Source organism: Aythya ferina (assembly GCF_964211825.1).
Source record: "Aythya ferina genome assembly, chromosome: 2".
NCBI classification, from domain to species: Eukaryota; Metazoa; Chordata; class Aves; order Anseriformes; family Anatidae; genus Aythya; species Aythya ferina.
Window position 1 is genome coordinate 148,218,863 of NC_140297.1, and position 14,107 is coordinate 148,232,969.

Sequence of the window (14,107 nt, forward strand, 5' to 3'; positions counted from 1 at the left end):
TTCACTGAAATTGTCAGCTTGCACTGCCACCACGCACAGCAGGCTGCAACTGCAGAGCATGGGACCTTAACCTCATTTTATGGTGACACATCTCATTTCACATTAACAGGGTAAATCAGAATCCATCTTCCCAAAGTCTTGAAAGCTCCATCATGGATAGGTTGACTGGGACAAAGCAACCATTAGCATAGTTTGTTATTTTTTTTATTTAATATAATGATTTAGCAGTAAAGTCTCAGCTCATTTGGGAAGAGAATGAAGAGACTGAGAACAAAAATTAACTAATGAGAGTGCAGTAAGAGACCCACTGCTTTTGGCCATGTACTACTGGCCATTCTGAAAGAGAACACATTGAAAATAGTATAATAGAGGCCTGTAGCAAGGCCGAAACAATGAAGCAGCAGCTCTTTCTCAAGCCCTTTGACCATACTGGCAGAGAAATGTGATTAAGATTCACATCAAGAAGCACGGACAGTTTCCACTGTATAAAGACAACCATGGGAAAGCTCTCTATGAATTAGAGTTGATGGATACCTCTGAAATAATGCAGATGGTTATTTCCAACTTAGATTCAAGAATGTGTCTTCCAACCTCACATTTTAAGCTAAAAACACCAGGATTTCACTTCCTAGAGCAGGAACACAAGCCATACTGAAATGAAGTGTCTCTGTCATATGTGCAAGACTCCAGAAGCCCCAAACCACTGGCACAGTACTCCCACACCAGCACATTCAAACCAGGGTAACAATTCCCCATTTTTCAGCTTGGAGAAGTAGCTGGAAATAGGAACGCATCTTCCGAGTCCTCAGGTCTGTGTGCTGAGATAGAGATCTCAGGAGATCAAATTCAACTTTTTCAGCACTCCTGGATCTGGGCCAAAATACTGCATTTGTAATCTTTCTGGTGTGATTCTGGCAATTAGCCTTGGCCAAAACTTGAAACGGAGGAGAAGTGAAGAGGAACTGTTAAGCTGAACACATCGGCCCGTTTAGGAAGAATTGGCTTCTCAAACTACGGCATTTCAAATGTGATCTATAGCTGTGCACCAGCTATACCTGACCTTGGCTGATTCAGCCATTCCCTGTGCTCTTGAAGAGGCTGAAATAAAAAAGCACAAGTACCTGGTGGCTAGGAGGGGATATGTATGCAGAGGGCTGAACCAAGCTTCCTTCATCCGTGGCATGCTCTCGTATATTAAGAGGTCTTTCTCTGTCAAGACCACTAATACTGGTTTCCAGTGCTTCTCGTTGTCTCCTGGCACCTGAAAAGGAGGAAATATTTGGTGAAACAAGAGGTAAAGCTACCATGGTGCAAAGCCTGACGATACAAACATCTTGAGTCCTGGTCAACATAAGGAACGAAATAGTTTTCCTTCGCTGTTTTTTTGACATCTCCCACATGAACTTATAACCAGACGCAGCAGAAATGGAGTAAGGCACAATGAAATCTGCTGCTCTCATTAGCACTACTGTTTCCAACCCTCCTAGCAGCCTTCACTCACTACAGGCTACTCCATAAATGCAGTAGTGGAAGCCCACAGAGACAGAGCTGGCTGTTATTGAGCTGTGGTACGCATGAAAGGACCTAAGATGTATTTTTATGTGCACCATTCATGTGTAGCTGTCACATTAACCTGAGCGCTGGACACTGCTGCTGTTGTTTCTAGGTTCAAAACTAAAAAACCTGCAACATCATCGCTATTAAAGAAAGTCAGGTAGCAAAAAATACTGGTTTGGGAGCAGATGGGTTTGCATCTTTCCTCTGTAGTTCACTTCATCATTGCTTCTCTGTCCTTCATACCTTGCTCCTCAACAATTTAATTAGTGACAGTTTATAAAGAGATCCAACCTAAACAGGGGGTTGATCTGAAGCATTGATTCAGAGATGGATCTGTGTCTATATTTCAAACCAACTGTAGAAGATATCTGACAACCGGGACATCAAAGCCCCTCACTGGCTGCAGAATCCAGGTGCAGAATTATATTTTGCAGTTTGGGCACGCAGCTGTCCACATGGCCCCACAATTACTGTTACGAGGACTAAGCATAGTCCCTAGATTTTACTTATTCTAATCTGGCAGCATTTATGTGTCTTAAAAGAGATGGGAAAATAAAAGGGTCTTGGCTTTCACAGACACATTCACCTTTTTTCTTTTGGTTCACATAAAGGAAAAGACACCACATTATGCAGAAACAACCTCACAGCCACACTTTCAAACCCAAACACCTTGGTATTAAAAGAGGACTGAACAAATTCTGAGATTCACCAGACAATCTGGTTGTCTACTTGACTCCTTCATTAAAATCCTCTCCAGAAAAGAGAAGCAGCTGTCTGTGTATGTTTTATGCTAGATGCCAACCAATTTGCCATGGATGTGTGTCCCTGGGCATGTCACTGGGTAGAGAAATATACATATGAAAGGGATAAGTCATAGATTGGGCAGGCTGGGAATGGCACACCAGGAATGGTAGTTCAGATCCATAAATTCAATGTGCTTCAAATGATGAATTCAGACTGAAAAGCGTATTTGAAACACCCATGTTTTATATGAAGACAGGGTCCAATAAATTTCTGAACTTTTAGGGGATTTCAAACCAGTTGTAGAAAAGCTTCATACAAGAACACCAACACCCAAAGCAGATCTTAAGCTTAAGCCAAATATTCTTGGCTTATATCATTTTCTTCTCAGAAAGAGCCGTCAGGCACTGGGACAGGTTGCCCAGGGAGGTGGTGGTGTCCCCGTCCCTGGGGGTGTTAAAGGAAAGGCTGGACGTGGTGCTTGGGGACATGGTTTAGTGGGTGACATTGGTGGTAGGGGGATGGTTGGACCAGATGATCTTGGAGGTCTCTTCCAACCTTCATGATTCTGTGATTGTGTGATTTTTAAAAGATATTTTTCCTTCCAAATTAAGCTTTTCCAATAATCATATTCCTGTTTACAGCATTACTTTCTCACTGGCTGTTCATGTCTGTATACTAATCAACCTAATCTCATAAAAGTTCATCTTTTTAATTTCTTGAGGAGCCTTAATCCTTATTTACAATTTTCTTACGGTGACAGTTTCTTGAAATGCAACCTTTCATTTTCAAATGGGCTTGGGTAGAGCAGACACATAATTAACGTACTTATTAATACACTCCCGCAAGAATGTAACACCCAAAGTTTTCACAACCCAGGTACCACAGAAACACTCACAGAAACAGAAAACATCCTTAGCTACTTAACACTGCAGCTATTAGCTATGGTTAACACCCTGACTTCTAGCACGGAAAAACAAATAAATGTTACAGTTAATGTTAACATGCAGTTTTTGAGCATCTGCCTGTGTTCCTTAAATAGAAAGATTTTAGTACAGACTTTTACGATTTCAAGAAATGAAAAGGGAAGATGAATATGAAGTCTATTAAGGGATGAAAAAGCAAGATCTTCAGACGCATAATCCATGGGAGTAAGCAGACGCTATACTGGGCTGTAACTTCTTTTTTATTTACTTATTTATTCCATGACCACAAACAATCCAAAGACTATGGGAAGCTGCTTACTGCTTTTCCACAGAACTATCCTTCCTGTGCAGTATTTTCAATCACAAGCTTTGTTATTAGGTGGCTGCTCAGCCAACTGTGACTCCAGAAATTCTGGGAAACGCAGCTCCAGTAAACCAACCACAAGAAAGGGAACAAAACTCATTTTGCCCGGTGTTCACACACCTATTTGCAGGACAGCTGTAAACATCAGGAGCCAGAATTTCCATCTCAGAACTGAGTGGATGCTGTGGCCACAACCTGCAGAGCAAAGCCCTCAGCTTGGACCCTGCCCTTCCCAATAGCATGGTGACTACGGAAAAAAAATGGCTTTGTATTAAGGTATTAAAGGCTTTTTCTCAGCTCTGCCTGAAGTGACCTTAACCTTGTGGGATGCATCCCCTATTTGTAAGGTGTACACTAGGAAGGGGTATGGAGGAGAGAGGAGAATGATGTTTTACCCACATCCTGCTAGGAAGCCTTACCCTACGCCTGCCCAAGAGAAAGGCCCCCGGGACACACACCCTTTTAACCACATTTTTTAAACCTTGCTGAGCCTCTAGCTGCCTGACTGGTAAGGAATGCTGGTGTAAGCAACACCGCTGCTATTTCAAACCTGAAGAAGGATTTGTGTGCCTGAAAGCGTGTCTGTTTTTTTCCAGCTCCAACAGATCTAATATTAGATCTAATACCTTTTATTAGATCTAATAAAAGGTATTGCCTTTCCCTAAAAACCTTGAATTGCGCTACTGATTTCAGTGGGGTTTGGATCAGGCTTTAGCAGCTGATACCGTGCTGTTCGACAGGCAGGCGGCACTTCTGTAAGGTGTCAAAGGGAACATTTTGTCCTGCAGATGGTAACGGGGAATTTTACAAGGGAAGAACAGAGTCTGCAACTCCGTTAGCTTGCAGGGCACATTCAGAACAAATCAGCGTGGGAAATTAATCCCGATCAAGCACCAGGGTCACGCCAGGCATGAGTAAAATATTAAATTACAAAACAACAGCGAAGAGCACACTGCTCATTGGCAGCTAAGCGAAGGATTTGCTCAAATTGTAAAGGGTTTAAAATCTGACATATCATAAAGACAACATGAAATACTTCTCCAAGAGTATATTTAAGTGTCATTGGAGACATGTTTTAGAGGTAACATTTCAGATGATAGCCAGGGCAGGCTTCTTAGCCAGAACTTGGCAGAAATCTGGCATTTGCAGTACAGTTTCTTCACTCCAGTTCCCACTTGCCCACGTACAATTCAAAGTACATTTATCCGTGTCGCAGACCAATAAAGTGGCCATCCACTCTAAAAAAAAAATTCACACTCAAACCTTTTTCAAAGTCAGAATGTTAGATCCAATCTTGATGAACAAAGAAAATTCAAGAAAATGGCAAAAAAAATCAGTAGTCTTCAAACCTCGCACCACAATAAAATGCTTCAGTGCATTTTTTGTTGTTGTTTTTTTTTCTTTTCTTTCCTAGAGCAAAGTATTGAAGTAAAAACCTGCAAAGGAAGAACATATTCTAACCAAAAACACCCCAAGTACAGTGAAACATCCGTTCTGCTACTCACAAACCCAGGCCTCTTTGCTCTTCGTATACTCCCCCCCAGAAGTGGAAACCCCAATTTTTACATATGCACCTTCCTGTTTTGTCTTTCCAGAGTCAGAAAATATTTGACAGGGATGAAACCTAATTTTTCTGTGTGCAGCAACATGGCTAGACCTGGAGTCACGCCAGAGCAGACCTGTGTTCATGTCTACCTCTGCGACAGGCTTCCAGCAGTCAAAGTGCTCAGTGCTTCTCCGTCAGGGTGGCAAATGCTGGTAACGCACACAATGATCCCAGACGTGGATGTGAAGGCAGACAAGAAGGATGTCAACCAGTATTTCAAAGAGGAGCCGGCTGGCGTTTCCCACAGGAGATGGGAACCTCTGGGCCCTCTAATGGGTATCGCAGCCTCCAAATCTTTAATAGTTTTCACATATAATTAGTTGCCATAATGGCAACAGGCAACCCAGTGGAGATACAGCCTTTTGGAAATGGTTTGGCCCTTCGCTCTTTCATCTCCCAGGTCTCCCTTTTGTAAGGATTTTCTTTGAATTTCAGTTATTCATCTACTTCAGGCTGTCAGGAATGGATGAAAGAATACTTTTAATCTATGAGGCTCACAGGTAATTAAATTAGAGGACTTGGTCTATTCTGGAAAGCTGTTTTATATTTTCATTAACTCAGAAGGGACATTTCAATTACATTCCCTGTTTAGTAAACAAATTATATATTGCCAGCAGACTACAGCAGAAGGTATTCAAAACGTGGCCTTTCAGAGGTAAGGCTGCAAGTTCAGGCTCACAGTAAGTGATTTAATCCTGCTTTCCTTCACCTGCTGCCCCAAATCCAGAAGTTACAATACCCCTTCACATAGTGCACAAGAGGAACAATCCAGAAAGAATTTTCTGAAAGTTTTTTTCATGCTGTTTTCCCCTTTCCTCTCACTTAAAATCTCTCCGTGCTGCCAAGAGACAGCTTTGACACAGGCTGGGATGTGTTCTGCTATGTTTTTCTTGCCTTTTCTTTGTCTTTTGATGAAGGACTACGTCCATGTTCAGAATAAATTTGATTCATTTACAGAAACCTACTTGTCAGTTCTTGAAAATAACAGCTGGGACTGAAAAGTATTTTTCCAAGACGAACAGCAGCACTGCAGAAATACATCACGCAAACACCAGCATATGCAACAACGCTCACATTTCTGCAAGCTCATTTGACGGGAGGCAATTTTCAGTGCAAGGGTGGGTGTAAGTGACAGCAAGAGGCAGGGGACATCGACACCTCCCACGCCACACACACAGACAAGATGTGCTTTGCTGCTAAACTTTGTAGTTTTAAGCAGGAAATGATATGCGCATTGTTGAGAAGAAAAAAAAAAAAAAAGCTAATAAAAATGCGGCTGGTTTTGTTCTTTTTTGTCTCTGACCTCGGTGACAACTCAGAGGTGGCTTGTGCCATTTTAGGATTTGAAGCATAGGCAGTGCACACAAACAAATCCCCCAAAGGGTCCAATATTGCTTTCTGGGAGCACCGAGCAGTGAAGGAGTGACATGAATGCTTGGCCCTGGTGCTGCTGCATGTGTAGCAGCCGCAGTGGGCACCATGCAGGCTGGGGTGCACTGACAGCTACAGGCCCTGATGAACATGAACAGGACATCTGTTCTTGAGACAGATTTGTTCAAGTCTCAACTCCTTCTAGACAACCTTTAAAATGACTAGACACAGCCAGCTTTAGCCAAAAGTAACAGTCAACCACAACAGTACAGCAATAGGTTCAACCAGATGTCCCAGCTCTGGGCTAATATTCCACACGGCTCTGCCTCATACCCACATAGCAGTAACCATCCACAGAAGCATCTCAGTCCTCTCTGTGCTCACTAACCCAGCAATGGTAGGTGAGCTCCTCAGACAACTCCTACAGCTAAACAATGCCCAATGTGTTTTGTAGCAGAGGTTTGCTCCAGAGCTCAGTGAAGTCAGCTGGAGTTTTTCAAATGAACAAGCCTGGAGGGCTGCACATCTCCTAGAGCTTCAGAGAAGATGGAGCCAAATTCTCCTCAGAGGCTCACACCGACAGGATGGGATGCTTCACCCACAAGGTGAAACAAGGGAAATTCTGGTTTGATACTAGGCAAAACCTTTTTGCAATGTGACGGCGGTCAAATATGGGAACACGCTGTGAAATGTCCACCCTTGGATGGGACTGGACAAGGCCCTGAGCAAGGTGCTTTAGTTGGCTCTGCTTAGAGCAGGGGGATTGAACCACACAAACTCCCTCCCAACCTGTATTACTCCACGGGTCTATGAAACACTGCAAAAATGAAGGTAGAAGCCCAAACTTGGATCAGAAAGTCATGATTTAGGTTTCCATAGTTGAAGGCTATGTAATTATTCCGCACACACGCAGCTTTTCATGCACGTGTTGCATAAATACCGAGTGAACATGAACACAGTAGTTACACAAAATGGTCATTGCAGCCTAAAGGCTTGCACGATTTGCAGTTAGCTTGCACCTTAAATCATTTACTGCTGTATAAAATATGTATCCTTGATTCTTCTGATTTGGTAGAGTTTAACACTCTGAATTTCCTTTGCAGTACATTTCTGGCAGAAGATAAGGAATATAAGATAGTGGGAATCCCAACATCACATGAGCCTTATTCACTGTACAATACACCTTAAATAAAGCATGTGAAACGGTTAAAATCACGATGTGCTCTTTTTCTTCTCCTGATCCATGAGTCTACAGAAAGTGGCTAACTAAATGGTCAGAAATACAACTATTGGAATCAGAGAGTTAGGAAAACAAACAAACAAAAAGATGATTCATGCCTTTTAGAAATCTCTGCCCTGACCTAGGCTCACTTTGCTATGCATGAAGCTGAGATTTGAAGGTCCATAAGAACTCTTTTGCAATAAGATACAAGACTCCAACTTTCTGATAGTATTAAGAATACACCCAGGGAAGGGCAAACAGGCAGAGAGCACAGAGATGGTAAATGCACCATCATCTGTTCAAGACACTGATTGCTTTTCATCTCAGCCAAGGAGAAAGAAACTGCACTGCATTTTAAAAGTATTCTTTTACTTTCTGAATAAAATACGTTTTGTCCTATAGCAACTTCTTCAGACCACAAGACTGCTGTCCGAAATTAAGTAGTGACAATTTACCAGGGATATGACAGCAAGGCTTCACAAACAGCAAAGGTCTATGCCTGAAAAGATAGCGTTGAACTAAATGACTTCCGAAGAAAAATCTGCACTTTCCTACTTATCTTCTCCATTTTATTGCTTCTCAGAAATTGGTGGGGGAGAATGGGGAAGGGAAGAGGACACTCCATCACCCAAGGGCTGGGGCAAGGGAGATCTGCCCCAAGGACAGAATAAAGCAGCAAGGCAGACAGTGGGAAGGTCAGAACAGGCCCAGCTAGTACTGGGAACTGTGGCTGATCAAGAGATAGAGGACAGTCTAGCTACAGTTTAACCAACCTTCAGAGCCAGTCTGACGGGGAACAAACCTGTTCTGGAAGAGGTCACATATTAAATCCTGTTTATAAAGGACATAGGGGAAGGAAAAAAAAAAGGGAAGGCACCACTAACTCTGGGTTTTCTAATCAGTTATACCCACTGAACAAGTGAATAGCAAATCTGAAGAGTGGATGTGAGCACTAAGCTGCTACATTAAAGCAAACCCCTGTGCAATAGGCAGTAACAAGTACTTACATCCCTGGCCTGCTAGCACCTGTGTTTCACCCAGCAAAAAAGGATAAAATGTGAAAAAATATCCTGGATATAAAAAGTGAAGATAAAAATGAAGATGCTACTAGTAGACACCTCTGCATCTGGTGTGTGTTCACGCATCTTGAGTACACAACTTAAATTTGGGATGCCTGGACTCTTCAGACTGCAACAGAGGGTGCCTGAAAACTTACCTTCTGAAACACCCCTCGCAAAAGTATCATTGAAAGGTTGGTGATAGCAGCTGCTTGCAGTTTCATAAATATTTAAATAAAAATTATAGATTAATATGTGGGATAGACTGTACCTCTAAGACACAGATCAAGTCTGGGACATATGAGCAGCTGTTTTGTCTCCAAAATAAACACTGGACCTCACAGCATAACAATCCTAGTACTGGGGAAGAACACTACTTCCCTCCCTTCAGTAAGCCAGGCTTGCCCTAGGAAACCCAAGGAAGGGACCACAGCAAGGTCCTGTATCTTCCTCTTCAGTCCATGGAGCCATTGTGCACATCAGGGTCAGCCACAGGGGAAAGGAATTGTACTGGTGAATGGCTTTCTATTACAGGCAAGAAAAAAGATGGGGAGATTTGGAGGCTCTACCACACCTCCTGTGTAACTGCTCGAGAATGGATGCTGTTACTCAGTAGTGGAGAAAAGCAGTTTCCTTCACATGTGGTCCAAGGTATCAAGAGCAACCTCTGTTCTCTGCTGTGTTACACAGGTTGCTATACCCTGGAGCTTTGCTGTGGGCAGGTTTTTCTGTTCAAGTCAAGGTGAAGTGTTTTATGAAGTAGTTCATCCTCATCAGTGGGCTATAATGATAATTGTACAGGAGCAGAATCAATGTGAAGACATCACAGTTTCGAGTCACTGTCTCTCGAGATTGTTAATTTACAATTGAGTCTGCCTTCAGCTGATCAAGTGGGTGCTAGATTAGGATAATGTAGTAATAACACCCATTACCTCAAAAGATATGTACATTTTACCTTTCAATTCTATAAAAGAGCACAGATTTCTAATGATCAACTCAAGAACACTTGTCAACAGCGCTGAATCAGCTGTGACTGCTGGAGGTGGAGTTTTGATTTGGAAGCAGCTTGCAGTTTTTAATGATGGCTCAAACATGTAAAATGCTATTTGAAATGATTGCAGTATCTGTTTGGTGAAGGACAGGTAATCATCAATGTCTACATTAAAACTGTAGTGACTGAAATCTGTCCCAGAAGATGTTCTCTGCCTTTCTCTATCACATTGTCTCTCCTAATGCTCAGGCTCAGAAATGACAGCCCTTCGTGACTGATACCTCTTCAAGACTGACAGCTTTTCTACTTCACCCAAGGGTCATAACAAATCAGAAGCGCTGGAACAAAAAAATAGTAGGACAGCAAGACAGAGAGAACAAGATGTTTCTTTGTCATTGTTACGATATTGTCTGAAGGACAGTCCCGAATACTGTGTCATTTCAGTCTATTGTGTCATTGATCAATATTCAGTGATACTGATGGACTGCATTGCAATTATTGACCTCAAGCACATGAGTGAATTCGCTGCATGCCTGGCACAAAAATGTACTCTCTTCAAAAAAAAAAAAAAAAACAACCAACAACAAAAAAACACAAAATCTATGCTGTGTTTCTTCAACCGAAATTTTGAACATGATGAGAAACATTTGGAAGCTTTCTTTTAAAAGCAAAAATAAATAGGATCCTTTGTAATTTTATTTATGCTGAGAGGCCACAAGTTTCTGAAAAGTATGGTGAAAATTACTTACAATTTGGAATCCAAACCTAGTTATTTAGATGCCTATGTAAAGATCTAGTTCATATATTTGTGTTTTTTTTATGAATTACTTATTAACCTGGTTGTCATTTTCAAAGCAATTCAATTATTTCAGTCCATATCTTTTTATTTTATTTTATTTTAATGGACAGAAACAAAAAGCCTGTATTTCCACCAACATAATCAGACCTCCACAAACTATTTAAGATCCTCATGGAATATAGGATCATTACAGTTACACCATTTAATATCCAATTTAACATCCAATTTGATTTCTTTCATTCACTAACCAGGACAGAGCTGAATTTTAGCCACTCAATTGTAGGGCTCGACTGGTTTCAATTGTAGGGTTTGACAGGTTTCACCACTAGGAACTTGTCACGCATGCTGAAGCTCGTGCCGTTGTGATCCTGGGGATATTGTATGTACTGGCATTACTACGTGATTGTACAACTAACAGAAAACTTTTATTTGTTTTTCAGCAAAACGTGTTTTTAAGATGGTCATTGCTCTAACCCAAAGTAATTTCAGGGGAGTGGTGGCCACAGAGGAAATGGCTAAGTGGTAGGAATGCAGGAGAGAAATTTCAGAGCTAGAGGATAAGTGCAGTTTGTCACTGGGTCACTGTGATTTACTCAATAGCTGTCATCACCATGTGTCTGGTACATGAAGAAACACACACACGTCCCTAATGCTGCAAAAATAAATGACAAGACAGCTTTAAACCAGTATTACTGACTTTAGTCAGCCAACGTTCCCATAGGGATATTAAATGTGGCTTGAAAGTCAGCCTGAGATTTGCTTGGTATTTAAAATACATTTTCAATTTCATTTTATTTTATTTTTTTTTAATTTTTGCTGATCCATCAAGCCTTTTTGTTTTGCTGACATCCCATACTTTCGAGCTTTGCAGTGTGGCCAGGAACCAACAATAAAAAATGAGAGCTCAGCTTTCATAAAATCTATTTTCAAATGATGGTCATAGAAGACATATCCCTAAAGCAAAAGGATTCAAGCTATGAGGCCCAGAGCTATGGTCAGGACATGAGCTGCCCCTTCCCATTCAAACAGCAAGCTCTCCAGCAAGATGTTTTGGGATCTGGCTGGGCATACAGTGGGACTGAAACAATACCATAAGCACCTGAAGCCCCTTTTTGTTCCTTTTGTTTTTTGACCAGGGGCATCACTTTTCCAGACCTGACACTGTGTATATTACAAGACCTGACAAGATCACAGCCCAGAGGTTTATGGCAACAACTTGCTTAATTAATCTACTATCTATGACAAAAATGTAGCAAATATTGAAGGGCATGTGTTAATAGGAGCTATGAATATTCAGCAGAGCCATATAAGCAAGACGGACATAAAGAACCTTCTACTTGGCAATTATCGATGCTGAGCTTTAAATTAGCCACACAGGCCAAATGGATTTAGTGCTGTGCCATGTTATTTCATCGAGATTACTAAAAGATACACAATTAGGGCCATCAATCTGCAGACCCAAATCCTACAAATATCAGCAAATTACATGCTATAAGCTATGTAATTTTGAAAGCTAATGCTCTTTATCTGCTTTTAATTCTCAGTGTTTCATAATTTTTTCTATAACTGTAGCATTTAATTACTCATTGGACAATTCTACGGAGAACTGAATATTTCTCTAGAAGAAATACTTTGGAGAAACAGAATTAGTTTCCAAAGCTAGTATAAACCGATAGTGTGCTACAGGTTATCTCCCTGGGGCCAAGATGTAGAATGAAGGATTTACGAATTATTCCTGAAATAGATAATTTAATAAAATAAAGAACTTCCTGGTAACTGTGTTAGCCTTTTTTATCTCTTTACAAACACATCACATATCTGAAGAGAAATGCTTTTTGGCATGAGAGATACACAATCTCATGATCCAACTGATTTCATCAATGGAAGAATCTTTCCTGCTGCAGCCTAATAAATCACCCCAGCTGGCAAGTGCCAGCCATTTACAGTAAGAACTGGCTGAGGGGAACACAAACAGCATAGACCTAGGATTACTTTTGCAGCTACAACAAAATGAAGAGCCCAAGAGTACAAACAGGTATGAATATTATCAACATCACTACCCCTGATTTTAGCTTCAGCGTAAGAAATGTATTTGCACTGAAGTCACTGAGAGATTTTGTAAAATTACTAATGCCGTTTATATTCCTACTAAGAGAAGATATATATTCGTCTTTTAACTGAGATCTCTTTTTCAGTTTGTGTTGGCTTAAACATATCCTTACATATATTCGTAGAAAAAAGTAACTTGGTTGAATAACAACAGTACAAAAGTGTGCAAAAGAAAACTGGAACCTACGTACTTCAGTGACATTCTCATATGCTAATATTCACATAACCCTTTTTAGAAGTACAGCAAATAGGATTGGATATCATACCAGTGGTTTCATACCAAAATTTCTGGATTTATAACTGCCATGCCCTCATTGGCTTATTTCCTTAGCCATATGGAAAATAGTCAGGCACAATTAACTATTTGTCAGAAAACAATCTATTAATTAACACCATTCTGTGAGAATGAGCTGAAAATCATGTTCGTGGCTTGCCAAAAAGCTTTCATTTCTGCTTCATGTTTGTGTTCAGAACTAAACATAGCTGCAGATACGCTGCTTGACATAACTGACCAAGGGAAAAAAAAAGAACAACTGCTGCTGAGCTTTTTCAGAAACAGCAGCCAAGGAAATTTTCTAAAGATAGGTGGGGGGGTCAGGAGGGCTTCACCTTTTCATCTCGTAAAAATTCTTTACTGACAGATCTTTGATTAAACCAGGCAGAAATAGACTAAGTCCCAATTAAGACATTCATATTTGTGGCAGGGCTTGAAAGGGAAAAGAGAGTGAGGAGGGAGAGCGAGTCGCAGCATTTTCTAGGCTTAACCTTAAAAATATAGGACCTGACTTCAATTATATTTACATCCGTTCAATTCTACTGACGTCAATGGATTTACTCCTAAGTTATGCCAGATGGAAATCAGGCTAGCTATTACCACAGCTTCATGCATATAACCAGCACCTCTTTAAAAGTAGTGTTTATTCAAATGTACAACAATGTGCCTCCTCAGCTAACCCAGACAAAATCAGAAGGGGTGATCGTGATGGGGAGTTTTAGGAGAGAAGAGCAGATGGGTAAAAGAGAAAGGAGAAGAGGAGATCAGGAGGAAACTCCCTCTGTTGTTATCTGCACGTGCACATAACCTTCACTGTGCTGAACCCTGGGCCTTGAACTGATAACCCTGAGGCTGACACATGACAGCATGGTGGCTATTGGCGTCTCTAGTAGAGAAGCAGTCTGTGATCCACATTACCTCTGGGACTGGCATTCTTGTATTTCATTTTCTTGTAGCAGAGCAACCTGCAATGCTTCTGCTGCCACAACTTCAGCACCAAACCCCTCTGCAGGCCCCTGCAGGCCCACAGATGTGCACCAGTTACCGGTTAGTGGTCGGCTCCTCTGAACCGTTTTTTTTTCAGAATTG

General features: G+C 41.2%; 1 protein-coding gene across 1 annotated transcript in view; it reads right to left on the reverse strand.

Annotated features, from left to right (window-relative positions):
• Positions 1 to 14,107, reverse strand: part of SNTB1 (syntrophin beta 1) — a 115,342-nt gene that overhangs the window by 13,258 nt on the left and 87,977 nt on the right. Inside the window, exon 4 of the mRNA XM_084507428.1 lies at positions 1,122 to 1,261. Coding sequence (XP_084363554.1) covers positions 1,122 to 1,261 — 140 coding nt within the window. The remainder of the gene's footprint in view (positions 1 to 1,121; positions 1,262 to 14,107) is intronic.